We start from the raw sequence: 18,382 nt of genomic DNA, 5'->3' as shown, positions 1-18,382 counted from the left end.
CATTAGCACAATCAAATGTTCTGGGATTCCCATTCTTCTCAGAGTCAGCCATAGCTTGTTGTGATCCACACAGTCAAAAGCCTTTGCATTGTCAATGAAGCACAGATAGACATTCTTCTGATATTCTCTGCTTTCTGCCAAGATCCATCTTACATTAGCTATAATATTCCTAGTACCACAACCTCTTCTAAATCCAGCCTGCACATCTGGCAGTTCTCTGTTGACATATTGTTCCAAACGTTCAGTGCAACAGCTCTGAACCCTGCTCTATCTTGGGCCAATTTAATTGTCTCTAACACACCTACCCCCATTACTCTAGTTACTGTTGTCAATCCTTCTCACCTAGGGTCTTCCTCTCTTGCTTACAAGCATGATGTCTTCTCCAAGGACTGGTCCCTCCTGGCAACATGCCCAAAGTATGTGAGACAGACATTCAGAATCCTTGCCTCCAAAGAGCATCCTGGTTTCATCCTCTCCAGTAAAAACGTGTTTGTTCCCCTAGCATATTCAATACTCTTCTCCTACACGTATCTTCAAATCCTTGTCTCAGGGTCAGCTGCTCAGAGAAGCAACTAAAGTCTGAATGTTGTTGTTGTTGTTGCTGTTATGTGCCATTGAGTCGCTTGAGACTCATAATGATCTTAGGTACAACAGCTCCGAAGCCTGCCCTATCCTGAGCCAGTCTCACAGATTCCGACAAACCAACCCCAACTGCCCTAGTTACTCAGTGTCAATCCATCTCATTCGGGATCTTCCTCTCCTGTGCTGTCTTTCCATGCTTTTGGGCATGATGTCCTTCTCTAAGGACCGGCCTCTCCTGGACTCGTGCTCGAATTATGTGTGACAGAGGCTCCAAAATTCTAGTCTCCAAGGAGAAACTTGGTTTCGCCCTCTCTAATACAGACCTATTTGTTTTCTTGGAAGATCATGGTATGTCCAAGACTCTTCTCCTGCACAACTCAAAGACATCGATTCTTCTGTCATCTTTAGTCATTGTGCAGCTCTCTGATGTACAACAAGTAGTTGCAAAGAACATGGCCTAGAATAGCCTCACCTTAAGTCTCCAGACTGACCTAGCTGCTTTTCAGTACTCTGGAGAGATCCCTGACAGCAGATTTTCCCAATGCAGTTCATCTTTGGATTTCTTGGTCTTTGGATTTTCCTTTGGACGGCTGGTGCCAAGAGTTTTGATTGTGGAGCTGAGCAAGCTGTAATTGTTAACAACCTCAGTCTCTTCTTCATCTGTCATGGTGCTGCCAATTGGCCCAGTGGTGAGCATCTTTGTCCTCTTGATGTTGAGCTTCAATCACACTGAAGACTACAGTCCTTGAAACAATAAATAAATACTTCCCTAAACAGAATGTACTGATATACACCACTCACCCTCAGCAGCAATGGATTCCTGGACCTATTGCTCAAATTAGCAAAATCTGCTGAGTGATATCTCACCATTTAAATACTATCTGGCGTGTGTTTTTTGTTGCTATCCTGTTTGGGGGTTTTGTTTGGTGGTTTGGTTTGTTGTTTGTTTTTTGGTGTGGTTTTTTTGATGCACAAACTGAGCAAAGTTTTATTCTGAGGTACACAGGTCATCACAAGTCAGAGTCAGTTTCATCACAAAAAACAACAGTGTTTCTGGGATATAGATGAACATACAGTGTTAGAAGTTATGGATGATACTGGCTGTGGTGGATAGATGTGTGGTGTTGGACGAAATCAGTATGCAGACTCTGAAGCTAGATGATTCAAGTTAAACACTTCATGAGCATTGACATTTGTTTTGTACACTGTTGTTGTTGTTATGTGCCGTCGAGTTGTTTGCGACTCATAGCCTTTGCATAGTCAATGAAACACAGATAGACATTCCTCTGGTATTCCCTGCTTTCAGCCAAGATCCATCTAACATCGGCTACAATATCCTTAGTACCACGACCCCTTCTAAACCCAGCCTGGACTTCTGGCAGTTCTCTGCTGAGGTGCTGTTCCAGTCATTTTTGGATAATCTTCAGTAGAATCTTGCTTGCATGTGAAATCAATGATATTGTTCTGTAGTTTCCACACTCAGTTGGGTCACCCTTCTTTGGAATGGGAACAAATATAGATCTCTTCCAGTCGTCCAAGTGGTTGTTCTCCAGATTTCTTGGCACAACTTGGTGAGCACATCCAGGGCAGCATCTGTTAGCTGAAATATGTCAATTGGTATACCATCTATTCCAGGGGCCTTATTTTTTTGCTATTTCCTTCAAAGCAGCTTAAACTTCTGCCTTCATCATCATAGGTTTTGTACACTAGATTTCATAATTTTAGGTTTGTTTGTTTTTAACTTAGTCCATCTTGGAGTTCTATAAGAAGTTCAACCTTAGAGTTCTGTAAAAATCCTGTAAGAAGTTAAATAAGTGTTTCGTTTTCTTATCAGACATCTAATTGTTCACTACTTCACTCCCAAGTGCCAGGCACCTGTTTTTTTTCCAGTCTTACTATCAGACATTACGCAGTGGTTGGTGCCCTGGGTGAGAATTTCCCTGGACGCTGTCCTGCCGGACCAGGGCCACCTTAGCTAGCTCCATCCAGTCACCCTCCGAGTAGCTAGTGCAGATGCCCACGTGATTATGTCCAGTCCTCAGTGGAGCCTGACTTTGCCTCTTGTTCTCTCTGCATGTTGGATAGTATCCAATTACAGATGTGACTGCATCCCTTGTCTCCCAGCAAGGTGGGCACCAGTTCAGGTTCACTGCTGTGTATTTTGCCTCTGAGTTGTTTCAGTCCTGAGACCCCTAATCCTTACAGGACAGGTAGATGAGAGGTAGTCATGCGTCACAAGGACAGGAATTTTGGCATATCCCTTGTGAGGTGAAATAGGTATAACGTCGGTAAATCGGGGGAGGGGGGCCTGAGACCCCAGCTTCTTAATACAGGACCCTGCAGTGTCCTTAGTGCACACAGTGAGATCAGAGGTGGGGGACAAGTTCCCAGAGAGAAGTACCTGGGACTGAAAAGCTCTGGGGTTCCTGGGGGACAAGTGGGGGTGTTGGGCAGCTGCCCTGGAGCTGCCAGTGAGCACCCCAGCAGACGTTTGAGGAAGGGGGAGATCTGACAGGAATACAGGGAAGAGGCAAGATGTGGGGTCTGTGCACATAGAAGGTTCTAGAGGACTCCAGGTAGAGTGTGAGGCAGATGTCTAGCCTGTCTATGCCTCCTGCCCTTGACTCCATATGGCACTGGGCCCAACCATGGCTGGGGGGATCCTGGCCTCAAATGAGTTTCTAATTTCCACGACCCTAGAAAGCGCTCCATTCCTGGTCACTGCTCATCACTCCTGTCCTCCCTGAGGAGACCTCTGTTGCCACCACAGTTACGACAGTCACTCTTGCTGTGGCTTCAGGTAGACTGCCCCTTCCTGTAAGCTCACGACCATCCTTGTGGCCTCCGCGTCTTGCTCTGGGCAGTACCTGTAACCTGATGCAATCTCAGAATCTGCCCAGAAAGCAGGGGCCTCATGAGGCCTGGGGGCTGTGGTGTGGGGGGTTCCAGGCGGAGTTCAAACCTGTTCACCTGCACTTTCTCCTCCCCCCCCTCAGGTCACATCAGTGCCACCTGATGGGCCTCACACTGCATACTGCTCCTTCCTCACGTGGACCCCTGAGGAAACCTGCCGGCTCCAACTTGAGCATCCCAGGACCCGGGTTGGAGCAGCCAGGTTGCCTTAGGAGGGTGGTGCAGGCATAATAGGTTTGAAAGGAAGGTCAGGCGTTTTGGCCACACATAGGAAGATTGTTGCTGTTGTTGATATGAATTGACTGTGACTCATAGCAACCCTGTGAACAACGGCTCTGCACCTTGCCCTGTCCTGAGCCAGCCTCACTGTCTCTCACACATCCAATCCTGTTACCGCAGTCACTGAGTCGATCCATGTCATCCAGGGTCTTCCTCTCTTATGCGGACCCTCCACCTTTCCAAGCATGATGTCCTTCTCCAAGAATGGGTCTTTCCTGGCCACGTGCCCAAAGTATATGAGACAGAGCTTTAAAATCTTTGTCTCAAGGGAGCTGCCTGGTTTCACCCACTCCGGGACAGACCTGTTCTCTCAGTGGTCCATGGTGTGTTCAGTACTCTTCTCCAGCACCACAACTCAAAGGCATTGCTGCTGCTTCTTTCATTCTTAGTCATGGTCCAGCTCTCTGATGCACAGCAAGTCCATGGCTTATGGGTGCAGGAAGATAAGGGGGCAGAAGTAACATAGGGGGCAATGCTGCCTGAAGCCCTGAGATTCATGAGTTTGTGAGGGAATGAGTGACGAGGGACAGGGAGCCGGGAGGAGAGGTGGGGACTGGGCGGGGCAGTGGGGACTCTGACTCAACAAGAACTTCCAGCACCTTGCCTCAATTTGCTCCCTATTGCCCTTCCCAGCACCATTTCCCTGTGATTTCAGCCAAACAGATGAGGTTTTATGAGTTGCTAGTGTTCTGCTTTAATTTTTAATCTCCCTTTCTTCCTTAGCTGGTTGGGAAATTACCTGGCTGATTCTTGTGATGCTGATTTCTCAGGCTCCACACATCAAGGACATTTTGCTCCTCGTGGTCTCTCAGGTGGGGGCCACACACAGTACATAATGTGGGTGTTGACCTGTATCCTGGCCTGACTCACAAGATGCTTACAGCACCACCTAGTGGTGCATCTAGGAATTCCCCCAGACATTGTTTGCCACTTGGGGACTGAAGTACATCCCCTAAGCATGCTGTCACAGGGGTGACCACTGAAGTGGTAGTTAACACAAATTAGCACATTTATCCCCCTGGACTATCCAAAGGCCCTGACCAGCCCCTCAGTGTTCCCTGGGGCGAGTCCTGGGAACAGTGTAAGCATTGTCCTGGGTGCCTGGAGGTCAGTACAGAACCTGCTGGGCTGAGGCAATGCTGGAGTCCTGGGTTTGATGGTTCTGCCCTTATTGGTGGTCAGTCCAATCCTCTTTGTTCAGGGCTCTCCCACAAACGAGCAGGGGGCGGACCCTCTTGTTTCTGGCTGGGTCCCTTTGGTCTGACCCCTGGAAGCTTCCTTGCATTTTTCCATGAATGCCTCCCATTCCCCCAGCCCTCGCTTCTAGAACTCAATATTTGGGATATTCCTCTCCTGTTCTGTCTGACCCCTCCCCACTAGTTCCTCATATATTTTTTTTATCCCTTCTACAAGACTGCCACAACTTTGTCTTCCATTTGCTCTTAATTTCCAAGTGCTCAAAAAAGAGGGGGGAAATGTTCTTGTTTAGTAGCATTGTTCTTGTTCCGTGGATGCACTAACCTCTGAAAACATTCTAGATTGTCTGTCTTGTTAGTCTTGTAGCATTGGTTCTCCCCCAGCCACCTTCTTCTGGGGTTTCTATTTATTTTAGACCCTTAGGCAACTGTCCACAACTAATAACAGGGACTATTTTGGTTGGCAGATTTGAGGATGGAGATGGGGAGCCCCATAGTGCTGGTGTCTTTAGCTCTTTGTGGGTCAAATTCCCAGAAATGTCTTTCCTGCCTGGAATCTGAAGGACTGGAACTTTCTCTGTTCACCTTTCCCTAACAGTCACCTGCTGAGCCCAGATGTCCTGCAGGGCCTCACTCGCCCCGCTGTCCTGTGGGTTTCACTCACCCAGGTAACCTGTGGGGCAGTGGGGTCTCACTAGCCTAGGTGTCCTGTGGGAGGGCCCATGCGGGTCTCCCTTGCCCAGGCCATGGGGTATCTCTCACCTTCAAGAGACACCAAGTTAGTGCTTCAGAAGGCTTTGTGAGTTCAACACATTTGCAAGCCAGGTGTCCAGTTTCGGCTCCTCCTGATTCTAGCTTCTGGAATGTTCTACTGCTTTTTCTCCTTGACTTTTCAGGGGTGTACTATTTTCAGCCGTTTTTCTGTGCTCTCACTGGGGTTTTCACCCAGCCAAACCAGGATGCCTGTGGCTCTTTCACCTGGACCCAGCCTCGGTCTCAGAGCTGTAGTCTTATGACAGCAGCATGGCAGCTGTGCCCCACTGGGGTCTCTGTTCCACAGCTTTCTGGATGTACCCCTTCTCTGAGTGGTGTGAAGCTGTCTTTGTCATGGTCCTAGTTGGCTCTCAAGACCATCAAGTGGCCACTGGGGGCGGTGAGGAAGATGTCCCTCCTCGTGCACACACCTGAAGCAGGTGAGGGGTGGGGAACTCAGGGCTATGCACATGGTTCCTACAGCAGGTCCTGGTGAGATGAGAGGCCCCTGGTGGCCTGGGCATGTGGGTGTCACAGAGAGTGGAGATGACCTGGTGTTTCACCCACAGGTTCCCAAAGAACCCATTTATTATGACAGGTGCCTGCACTCACCTGGAACTCCCGCGGCCCAGTGCAGTTGATAGCCCTCACCCCATGCCACCCTATCCCCCAGAGCTTTGACAGCAACCTGTGTGCGGCCTTACCATGAACACTGGCACTGGGGCTCAAGGCATGGCTCGCCTTGGGCGCCTTCTCCTCTTTCCTCTTCCCCCTCGCTATCTGTGCCCCTCTTCCATGTAAGGGTCTCATTTCCCTCACCCTCCTTCCAGTCTTTCCACAGGCTCATGTTCACGTCTCCCAGCTATGAGCCTTCATCTCTTCCTTCATAGCCCTCCTCTTGATCTGCTTCTGCCCTCCACTCCTGGATCACCCACCCTCCACACCAAACATCATGGAGGCACAGGAAGCAAACCATACAAATCCACTCAGAAGCAGCCCGCTCCTTTAATGTCCAGGGTGCGGCCACCATGCTGTCTGTGGGACGCTCGCCCAACGAACAGACACAGACGCCTTGACTGGGAAAATGGCTCCGAGGTTCCCAGGCAGGCCCTGGTGCAGGCACGGCGGTATCGGGCACCAGGGGACAGGACCCTGAGGCTGCAGTGGTTGCTAGGAGCCCCCCAGGTGCTGGTGGAAGTAGAGGCCAAAAAGGCTGGACAGCAGTTGGCAGGCGGCCGTCCACCAGACAAAGAAGGAGAGAATGCCACGGCAGAACAGGGGTGTCAGCAGGCCACCCAGCACCCCTACAATCTGGGCTGCTGTCTCATGGGCCGAGTCCCCCTCAGGGCCAGCAGGGGCAGCATCAATTGAAGAAGGGGTCGGGGGCAGAGGGGAGGCCTTGCCCAGACCCCAGGAGTAGCCACCTGTGAGAGGTGTAAGTAGGGAAGGATCAGGAGGGGACGTACAGAGCCCACCCCGGCCAGGCCTCCCGCAGCCCTCACATGGCCATGGCTTCCTTGACCCCCTCCTCACGGCTCCTCACCCAGGGACTTGAGCAGCAGAGTGCAGTTGAGGGTGAGGATGAGGGGCGTCAGGTACTGCAGGCTGACCACCGTGACATAGCAGTACACCCGGACCACCTGGGGGAGGGAGGGAGGGTGCTCGGGATGGCTCGCTGCTGCCTCTCCTGGCCCTCAGTGTGGCCCACCTCAGTCCCCTCCGTGCCCTGAGTTGCCCTTGTCACCAGCCTCAGTTTCCTCCCTGTGTTGGATTCCCACCCTCCACCCACCCCCCCACTGCTGCCTCACCCGGCGCTGGATCTCTCGGGCCTCGATGCGGCCGGCCTCCCGCCGCAGCTGCTCCACCCGCACCTTGGCGAGACTCAAGTAGGCCTGTAAGTGGGGCCGCGTCACTGCCAGCCGCAGCAAACACAGTACCACCAGCACCCAGAGGCGTGCAGAATCGAAGGCAGAGTCCGACAGCCTGCGTGGGGATGGTGGGGGGCCCGGGGGGGGGCTGGTGAGAGCAGCACACCCCTCCCAGGAGCCCCAGTCCCTTCCTGAGCCTCAGAGGCTGCCTCTCCCCACCCCATCTTCCTGTACGCACAAGGAGACGGATTTCCCCCCAAGGGGTGCCTGCCGCAGGAAGTCCCGGGCGATGGGCCTGGTCCACAGCCACAGCACAAATATGGGTGACAGGAAGCTGGCATGAAGGAGGAGCCTGTGGGAGCAGGCAGGTTAAAGATTGGCAGGTGGAGCCCGGACCCCCATCACCACCTCCACACCCCCCATCGCATGCCCCCTGCCCACATTACTGTAGCCCCGGCCGGTTCTCTGCCATTGTCAGTGCGTCACGGTGGGTCTGGGCCAGCCGCAGGCCAGGGAAGGTGAGGAAGGCACCCAGCACAGCGCCCATGACAGCCAGCCCCACACGGATGGTCAGCTTGACCAGAGGGAGCCTGAGGGGAAGAGCAAGGTCAGAGAGACCCAGAGCTAGCCAGTGTCCTCGTCCTCACCAGTCCAGTGGGACCCCAGAAGCTTCCCAGCTGCCCACCCCATCCCTCGGACTCACGCCCAGTCCCAGTCCTGCTTCTTTAGAAGTGGCTCCAAGTTGCGAGTCATGCTAGCCAGGCCTGGAAAAACAAGAAGAGCGTGGGATGGGGTGGGCCTCAAGGACCTTGAGCCCCTGCTGCCCCAGTCCCAGACATCCACCCATTCATTCACTCCCCAGGTCATAAGGCATCTGTGATGGCCAGGCACTGAGGCTATATCATATTTCTGTTAGTTAAGTGGGACTCATTTCCAAGAACGGGTTTGTTGCTGTTGTGATGTGCCATCGGGTCACTTGTGATTCATAGCGACCCTGTGCACAAAAGCCCTAAATGCCATTCTATCCTGTGCCAACCTCGCCGTCTCAAACACACTCATTCCCACCACTCCACTCACAGAATCGATCCATCTCATCGAGGGTCTTCCTCTCCTGTGCCGTCCCTCCACTCTCCCAAACATGATGCCCCTCTCCAAGGACCAGTCCCTCCTTGCAACATGCCCAAAGTATGTCAGACGAAGCTTCAGAATCCTTGACTCTAAGGAGCATTCCAGCTTCACCCTCTCCAGGACAAACCTGTTTGTTCTCCTAGCAGTCCATGGTATATTCAACACTCTACTCCAGCACCACAGCTCAAAGGCATCAATTCTCTTTCTATCATCCCTATTCACTGTCCAACTCTCCGATGCATAGCACGTAATTGCAAAGACCATAGCCTGGATCAGGCACACCTTAGTCTCCATCCTGACGTCATTGCACTTCAGTACTCTTGAGAGATCCCTCACAGCAGTGGGGATCCTCCAGGAGTATATGAGGAAACTGGAGAACAAAAAGGAACCCTAGCAGGCAAACATCAACATCCTCCATGTAGAAAATATCCTCTATTTGTTATGTTGTTGTTGATATGCACTGCCGAGTTGGAATGATTCATAGCTGACTTGCCAGCAGGTTTTCAGAGGCAGTATATTGCACAGGAGGAGACTGCCCATCTTTCTCTCAAGGAACAGCTCGCTCCTTGGATTCAAATCACATGCCTTTTGGCTGGCAGCACAACTCCTCACCACTAAGTCACCAGAGCTCCACTATCCTCTACTTAGGTCCCTACATTTTCTACAGGCTAAAAGTAAACCAGTATGAGCTCACCACCAAAGATCACCAAATATACAAAGAAAGAAATTTGAGAGGTTAAAAAAAAAAAGAGGACAAGTGTAATCCCCTCAAGGATTTAAAAAACTGATGTTATAATTATGTGTGAAATTATTATATAAATAAACATCAGACCACTTTCAGTTACTGGACAGACCAGAAAGAACCAACAGAGGGATTAATGAATTGGAAGACAGATCTGAAGGAATCACTCTGATTCTAGCTCCGAAAGATTATCAGGAATTGGGGCAAAAAAAGGTAAAGAGGTCGGACTGGAAAGTCCAACATAAGTCAAATTGGAGTCTCACAGGAAGAGGAGAGAGAATGAAGGGAAGAAAGGTGTGGAAGACAAGGGTCAAGAGGTTTACAGACTATACATGCAAAGTATCTCAAGCTGATTCAGGAAAAAGAAACCCATACCTAGACACACTGTAGGGGAACTGTTGCTGTTGTTACGTGCTGTCAAGTCGTCTGGAACTCATAGTGACCCTATGTATATAACAGTCCTAAGCCCTGCTCTATCCTGTGCCAATTTTATTGTCTCTGACACACCTATCCTCATTACCCCAGTAGTTGAATCAATCCATCCCATCAAGGGCCTTCCTCTCTGGTGCTGTCCCTCTTCCCTCCTAAGCATGATGTCCCTCACCAATCACTGGTCTCTCCTTGCAACATTGCCCAAAGCATGTCAGACAAAGCCTCAGAATCCTTGCCTCCAAGGAGCAGCCTGGTTTCACCCTCTCTAGAATGAACCTGTTTGTTCTACTGGCAGTCCATGGTATACTCAGTACTCTTCGCCAGCACCACAGTTCAAAGGCATCAATTCTCCTTCTATCATCCCTAGTTATTAGTTCAGCTTTCTGATGCATAGAAGAATATGGCCTGGGTCAGGCGCACCTTAGTCTCCAGACTGACATCGTTGCTCTTCGGTACTCTGGAGAGGTCTCTGACAGAAGACTTTGCCAGTGCAAAAGTCTTTTAATTTCCTGGTTGCTGGTACCAAGAGTATTTGTTGATTGTGGAGATAAGCAAACTAAAGCTGTTAACAAACTCAGTATCTTCACCATCTATCATGATGCTGCCCACCAGCCCAGTGGTGAGAATCTTTGTTTTCTAGAACATCAAAAACAAGACATCACAAAGCAGGCGGGCAGTTAAGACAGATCACCTATATAAGAACAATAATTAGGATGATGGGCCAACACTAACAGTAAACAGAAAAAAGATGGTAGAAACAATGTTAACATGTCAGTATCACAATAAGGCAACTAACTTTTAAGACAGATACAGTTGAAAATATTTAGCTGTATGTTGCTTAAAGGAGACACATCTCGATGCAAAGTCCCAGGAAGGAGGAAAGAAAGGATGTTAAAAAGATATAGCAAAAGCAGCTCTGGTGGTGTAGTCCATAGTAGGTTGTACAGCTAATAAGAAGATACAGGAAATGCTAATCAAAAGAGCATTAGTCATGCTGGGGAAAGGCAGAAGGTCACCAAAGAGAAGCTTTAACAAGAAGGACTGACACAGTGAGGGCAACAACGGGCTTGAGCATGGAGATGATGAGGATGGCACCACACAACACCACGCTGGGAAAGACTATATGAATAACAGACGTCATGTACAAAGTAGCCACAAACAGTAAAAGCATAAATTTGTGTTTGTTAAAGTCACCGACTTGTGCTGTTTCTGTCACAGCACCACTAGATAACCAAGACAGACACATTCCTGCATCTTTTCCTTCAGGAACATTTTTGTTATTAAAATTACAAATGGTGGCGAGCTCTGGTGGCCTAGTGGCAAGAAGCTGCACTGCAATCCCAGAGGTGCGCGGTTCGAATCCACCAGATTCTCTGCTGAAGGAGGAGTGACAATCTCCTCCTGTACCAGTCAGATCCGATTTGACGGTACACACATAAAAAATAATAAAACTTAAAAAAAAATTACAAATGAACTTTCTGACACAAAGACAAAAATTTACAAGGCTGTTCTTGTGAAACATTGTTGGAGAACAACATGATTTTGGTGCAGCATTGTCCAACATTGTCTGGTAACCTTTACCAGAACAGAGTCAGGTCTTTTTTCCTAAGGATCAGCTGGTGAGTTCAAACCCAAGACTTGTCAGATAAAAGAAGAGCACTGCACCAAGAGGGCCCCTTTGCAGAAGACCTGAACATCCATCAGCAGGTGCCTGCTTCCATAACTACGGCACAGCCATCCAATGAAATACCCTGTAGCTATTTTTAAAAACAGCTGAATATCCCATAGACTGCCAAAAGAACAAACAAATAGTTTTTGGGAAAAGTGCAGCCATACAGAACAATCTGTGTAGAAATTACTGAATGGGAACCTAAACTTCTGAGTAAACCTCCACCAAAAATGCAATAAAATATATTTATTTTTTTTTGCATGTGATTTTTTTCCTTTTTTTAATTTTTTTAAATAATTTTAATGAACATTTACAGAGAATTTGGATTTCCATTCATTCATTGTTGCATTTCTCTAGCAATAAAATATTTAAAAAAAATAATGGAGACCAAAGGCACCTGGTTCAAATCCACCAGATGCTCTGCTGGAGAAGGAGGGGCAATCTCCTCCTGTGCTTGTCGGATCTGATTTGACAGTTCCCAACAAGAAAGAAAAAAATGGAGGGTAAACAATGAATTTGGCTAAATACCAATGAGCTGAAGATATGATGTAGCAATAATGAAAAAAAGCCCCATGATCTAGAAGTCGTCACTGCTGTTGTGTAACATCAATTCAGAATCGACCCACAGCTGACCCTCCAGCGGGTTTTCAGAGTCAGTAAATTGCACTGGAGACTGTCCATTCTTCTTGCACAGAGCGAGCAGATGGTGGATTCAAACAGCACGTCTTTGGAACTGCAGTACAGCTTCTTACCACTAGGCCATCAGAGCTCCCTGATAAGTTGTTGTTTTTATGTGCCATCAAGTTACCAGCGAGTCATAGTGACCCTATGTACCACAGCTCTGAACCCTGCTCTATTCTGAGCCAACCTTATTGTCTCTGGCACACCTACCCCCATTACCCCAGTCATGAATTATATAAAAATATTAAGAGTGGGATACAATATTCTCAATGCTCAGGTTACAGCTTTGACCTAAGAGGAGTTTTCCTGGTGTGTGGACTGCAGTCCTTGATCTTATAAAAGATTAAAAAGGGAGGGAAGCCAAAAGAGAGCAGAGAGAGCGCAGCAGCACCGAGGAGGAGCCAGGACTGGAGTGTCTTTTGGATCCTGGGTCCTTTCTGGTGAACCTCCTAGATCCAGGAGACAACTGACGTCAAGGCACAGAGAGCTCCAAAGAATGCCAGGCCTCACAGATACTGAAAGGAGACAAGAACCTTCTTCCAGAGCCAAGGGAGGGAGGGACGGAGGGAGGCGGAGGCAGAGACAGAGAGAAAGACTGAGAGGCAGAGAGACACAGAGAGGGAGAGAGAGCCAGCCAGCCTTCCCCTAGAGCAGGCACCCTGAATTTGGACATCTAGCCTCCCAAAGTATGAGAGAATAATTATATGTTTAAATCAATAAAGAGTCCTTGAGTGACACAAGTTAAGTGCTTGACAGCTAGCTGAGAGATTAAACTCATTCAGACGTGCCTAGGAAGAAAGACCTGGTGATCTGCTTCCAGAAGGTCACGGCCTTGAAAACCCATGAAGCACCATGAGGGACATGCTGGTCAACTAGCACAACACAGTCCATAGGACAAAATTCTACACCCTACACTGGTGAGTCACAGCTGGGGACTTAACAGCTTGCACGTGGCCATTAGTCTCCCTCTGTCTGGAGCAAAGAAGAGTGAAGAAAATAAAAGACATCTGGACACAATCAGTCCACAGCCCTAAGAGACCACGACAATCTCATCCTCTGCAGCAATAAGACGAGAAGAATGGAGAGGGCTGGCTACCACTGCTGCCCGCTCGGACGGGGAGCACAGTAGAGGGCCTGAGAATGAGCAGGAGATAAACACGAGACACAACTCAGAATCCCAGTAATGGTCAGACTAAGTGGTCTAATGGAAATGAATAAAAACCCGCCCCATCAAAAGGAAGGGAGCCTATGGGGCGGTTCTACTCCACACACACACCTGGAGCTGGAACTAACAAATACCTAAAGACGCCACGATGGCTGCCAAGGACGGCACAGACAGGAGGGATCACCGTGAACACCTGCATGAGGGGCAGTGGCTACAGGTAGACAGTCAGAGGCCAGGAGAGGCAAAGGCTTCTGGAGCCTCACTGAAAGCTATTGATGCTCAGAGCCCTCAGGGCAGCCTAGCTGAGCCCGTGGGCCTGGTGTCCCCAGAGCCGGCAGCATGTGGCTGTGACAAGTCTGCCTGGTGCCCCCTCCACACCAGGCTGTGCTAACCTGGCTCGAGGCCGAGCTCCAGCGTCTCCTCCCGAACCACCTGCACCAGCATGGCCAGGAGCAGGAAGAAGAAGGCGAAGGTGAGGCAGACGGAGCGCTCGCCTCCCTCCTCTGCGCTGAAGTAGAGCCGCGTCACTGTCAGGAACACCTTGCTGGTGGCAGAGTTAAGGAGGCCATGGGAGCCAAGGTGTGGTGCCCCTGTGCCTCCAGACACAAGATGACCCTAGCAGTGGCCTGGGGGCACAGGGGAGGATGAGGAGAGCAGGTGAGTGCAAGGGGCAGGAAACAGCACAAGTGTCAGGGAAGGGCCGCATCAGTTGGGCAGACACCGTGGCTACAAGGCCCCACATGACCCTGCAGTCCCTCTTTCAAGGTGGCATCTGTAGGCCCCAAGACAGTTAAGTTCCTAGAAGGCACTCCAAACAAGCCTCCCAAAGGCCCTCTCAGAACTGCCCCAGCCTGGACTGCTGCTCTTGGAAACACGGGCCTCTTTCCAGAAGCAGATGGACTTCCAGACCAATCTCCCTCCTAATGAGCTAACCCCAAGCAGGCAACTGTTCCGGATGCCCCTCATCCTGATCTGCACCCTGACCACAGAAGGCTATGGGAGTTTTGACGGGCTAGGAGTGTGGGCTTCGGTGTCTTTGGCTGAAGAGAGACACGTGAGTCCCCAAGGAGCAGAGCGGTTGGCCCAGGCTCTCACAGACTACCACCCTAGGAGCAAATCCAAGGGCTGCTGTTTTGGAGATGTTTGTTGCCCTAGGAAATGAGGGGACCGGGTCGTGATCCCAAGGGCTGCTGTTTTGGAGATGTTTGTTGCCCTAGGAAATGAGGGGACCGGGTCGTGATCCCGCGCAGAGGAGGGAGAGGAAGGACACATAGAGAAGGCGACCGCCAGCAGGCACCAGCACACAGCGATGTTGGCCTCCCGAGTCGGGTGCAGCGTGTAGTAGTAGGCCTCGGTGAAGAGGTACACGCCGCCCGTGTACACGGCAAAGTCCACGAACCACTGGTACTCCAGGAAAAATCGCAGGACTGAGGGAGGGGGCACAGGGATCAGGGCGTAAGGTTCTGGGCTGTGGAGGGTGGGGGCGGTTAAGGGGGTGAGGTGGATAAAGGGGGTGAGGGGGGTAGAGTAGAAAGTGGGAGAGTAAGGGGGTTGTGGGGTGAAGGCCGAGACCTGGGAACCAGCAGGCTATTACCCAGGGCATCCACCGCAGTGAGAGGGCAGGTCTCCAGCTGGAAGGGGGTATCTCGGGGGACGGATAGCGGCTTCTCCTCACCCAAGCCGTTGGCCCACCTGAAGAGCAGGGAGGGTCAGGTAGCCCCATCCACCCACCTACAAGTCAGCAAGGGCCACCCACCTCACTCCACCCCACAGCTTCTTCAGCAGAAGGCAGCACTGGTCTGGCAGGACTTTTACCCAGACCCCACGGGGTGTAGGTATCAAAAGCCATGAGACTGTCCTCAAAGAGATTCCAACACCAGAGCTGCACCTGGGCTTGCAGGGGAAGCCCTCCTCCCCCAACCCTGGTGGACAGCGCCCTGGTTCCCCACAGTCCAGCACGCTCACCGCTCCCTCTTCCCTTTGGGTCTCTGCTTCCCCGCCAGGGCCCGGAGCTCCTCCTCTGATGGGTGCTTGTAACGGAACAAACTGAAGGCAAGACAAGCTTGGGTGTGGGGATTCTGGGCTGTGACTCCTAAACTCCAGGCTGGGGCTAGAGGGAGGTGAGGTGCGAACTTCCAGGGGCAGAGAAATAGATGGTAGTGCCCTTTTGGGAATTAGTGGGATGGGTGCTGTTAGGTCTCTGTAGACCAAGGGAAGTGTGGGCTGGGGCCTCTGACACCCTAAGCCAGCCAGCTTTGCAGGGGGAAAATGGAGACAGCTGTATCTAGAGACAGGCCATACTTTCTACTTTCAGAACAGGTTGGAAACACAAGGCCAAGAGGGAAGTTGCGGCGTGGGCGGGGCTTTTGGTGATTATAAGGCCCGCCCACATCAGACCACGCCCCGTTCCCTCCTCGGCCCCGCCCCCTGGCTCTTTCCCTCCTCACCTGCCATTGCAGAGCAGCCAGCGCGCGAAGGAGCAGTGTGCCGCCAGCCTGTGCATGAGGGTGGCGGTGAGCAGTGTCACCACCAGCTGCACCCCGAGCACCGCCTGTGGAGCACACCACAGGCCTGGTCCCAGAGTCACGGATTCCCTTCCCCCTCCCTCGAGCCTGAGCTGAGTGCTCGCTCGGCCCAAGCTATTTATAGAGAAGCCAGCTGGGGGGTGGGGTGGGGATGAGGGGGGTGTCCACTTGAGCTGGCTAGACCATCAGCTGGAGAAGAATGTGGGCTGGGACCCAACACAGCTCCTCTCTGAATCTCTGCTAGGCACACCCCCATTTAGCTTGATCCTGCCTCCCCGGGCTCAGGCCAGCTCATCTCACCCTGAACTCAGTCTCACCAGCACCCCAGGATCTATGAGGGGCGCAAGAGCCCTGCCAACTGGGGCTCAGAGGGGGTTCACCTGCGCCCTGTGCTAGGAACATTCAGTATTAATCCTGTTCCTGTGCTGTTTCACTTAATCCTCAGGAAAAACTTTGGGCTCCTAAACACCCAGCAGGTAGCAGAGGAACAGGGCAGGAGCAGGGCAGCCTTTCAGAGCAGAGGCCCTTCCACTCTGGCCCCTTTACCACAAGGCACCACAGAGCCTGTTAACCTCCCCATGCCAGCGTTTCCCTTTGCCCCTTCCCCATCTCCTCCCTTTGCAGTTTATCTCCCTGAAAGGCAGCCTCACCCACCACCTGTGTCCGGTAAAGACTCAACATGCTTGAATGTCATTCGTTTCCATTAATTTTAACTCCTTCCAGATCTTTCTAGACCTTACAGCCCAGTCAGTCCCCTGCTCAAGGCCCTTCCCTGGACCTGTTGTTGTGTGCCCTGGAACCAAGTCATAGCTTGACCCTCTAACGGGTTTTAGAGACAATAAATCCTACGGGAAGGGCCTGTCCCATCTTTCTCCCTTACAGCATGCTTTGGGTTGGCAGCACAACTCCTCACCAGAGGCACCAGACTTCCTTGGACCAACGTGCCTTAAATGGAGGGAAAAATCTGCTAAGACCAACTCCAACTGCCTGAATCTGCTTCCTAGGGGCCCGTCCCCCTCCTTTCCAGCTGCCCCAACTATTTCCACACCTCCCTCCATCAATGCCTGAGGTTGAAGGCCACATCCGACGTCTGCCCTCTGGCCTCAGTTTCCATCTTCCACTGGTCCAGGCCAGACTCTCTAGGGGTCGAGGCTTCCAGCCTTCATCCGAACTACAGATGCCAGTTTTGAACATAAGCTCAATGGGTCAGAGTCGCCCTGAGACCTACGGTTCGGGCTGTTTTATCATTGAACCTGAGACGCAGTCCACCCTAGGACCACTCAGATCTTCGGCATGATCCCCCAGGGCTCCTTCTGGCCCTTCAGCACACTCCAATAACCGCAGAGTGTCCCAGGGTTTAAGGTGTCCAGAGTGACCCTATGGGCACAGCTCGCCCGCTCTGGGACCCTGGTCCTAGGGGGTAAGGAGTGAGGCATCTCCACGGCTCCTTCACGGGGCTCCTAACATGCTCGAGTTTCCCGTATTCGCCTGCAGGAACCTCAGATCTCCCAGCAAGACCTCAGGCCTCTCAAAGTGTCCCCAAAGACTCTCCAGGACCCCAGGCACTTTCAGAGACTTTCAGTCTCAGGAGCGTGAGCGAAGACTCAGAAGGAAGCAAGATCTCTCCATGCGACCTCAACTTTCAGCACTGCTAACCTCCGCAAAAGGACACCGGACTTCGGACCCGGTCGGCGAGACCCTCGCCCCACGGAGCCCGTCGCCCGAGGGAACCCCTGCTCACCATGGCGCCAGCGGGGTGCGCAGTGCACGGTCCACGGAGCTCCCGGCACTTCGTAGAGACTCAGTCAATCAGGCCTCGACGATGTTTTCACGAGCAGCCCGAGCAACCAATCATCAGGCTGGGTCCAGTCACGAGGGATACGGGCGCGCTCGCCCGGCACAGTGCCTTCTGGGAGTTGTAGTTCAAAGACATCTGGCAAGTCAAGTCCCGGTGCGTGTGCTGGGGCACCGAATCAAAACCTGCCCCTCTCTGAAGCTGAATCTTCATCAGCAAACTACCTCGGAAGTCTATGGTAAAACAGTTGTTCAGCCACACTTCCTTCGGACAGGTCTGAGCTGAAACTCCCCTAATAAGAACAATCGATGACTTCCACAAACCCCCAAATTCTCAGACTAAATTCGGACCTTAATAGGACTTAACATCCTTAGTATTCAGCAGTCAGGAAATAAGGAGACACATTGTACACTGGGAAAATCTGCAGTGAGAGACCTCTCCAAATTATTGAGAAGTAATGCTGTCAGTTTGAGGACTAACGTGCGTCTGATTCAGGCCATGGTCTTTCTGATCACTTGCTATGCATCTGAGACCTGGACAATGAATAATAATGACAGAGGAAGAATTGATGGCTTTGAGCTGTGATTTTTAGAAAAAATTTTTTAGTCTTTTTTTATTTTAATAATTTTAATGAACATTTACAGAGATTTTGGA

The 18,382-nt window shown here is 51.2% G+C and overlaps 1 protein-coding gene across 1 annotated transcript; it reads right to left on the bottom strand.

Moving 5' to 3' along the window:
* Positions 1-6,893: 6,893 nt before the first annotated feature.
* Positions 6,894-17,677, bottom strand: TMEM161A (transmembrane protein 161A). Its single transcript, XM_006885965.1, has 12 exons — positions 17,606-17,677; positions 15,856-15,959; positions 15,374-15,454; positions 15,003-15,100; positions 14,679-14,835; positions 13,801-13,952; positions 8,295-8,355; positions 8,038-8,181; positions 7,830-7,943; positions 7,532-7,706; positions 7,267-7,363; positions 6,894-7,147 (listed from the first exon to the last, which is right to left on the bottom strand). The coding sequence occupies exons 1-12, from the start codon at positions 17,675-17,677 to the stop codon at positions 6,894-6,896; spliced, it is 1,509 nt and encodes a 502-aa protein (XP_006886027.1).
* Positions 17,678-18,382: the final 705 nt, after the last annotated feature.

Source organism: Elephantulus edwardii, unplaced genomic scaffold (genome assembly GCF_000299155.1).
Source record: "Elephantulus edwardii isolate Elephantulus edwardi_28Jun2011 unplaced genomic scaffold, EleEdw1.0 scaffold00045, whole genome shotgun sequence".
NCBI lineage: Eukaryota > Metazoa > Chordata > Mammalia > Macroscelidea > Macroscelididae > Elephantulus > Elephantulus edwardii.
The sequence above is the reverse complement of the archived record's forward strand: the minus strand, read 5'-3'. Positions and strand labels throughout refer to the sequence as shown.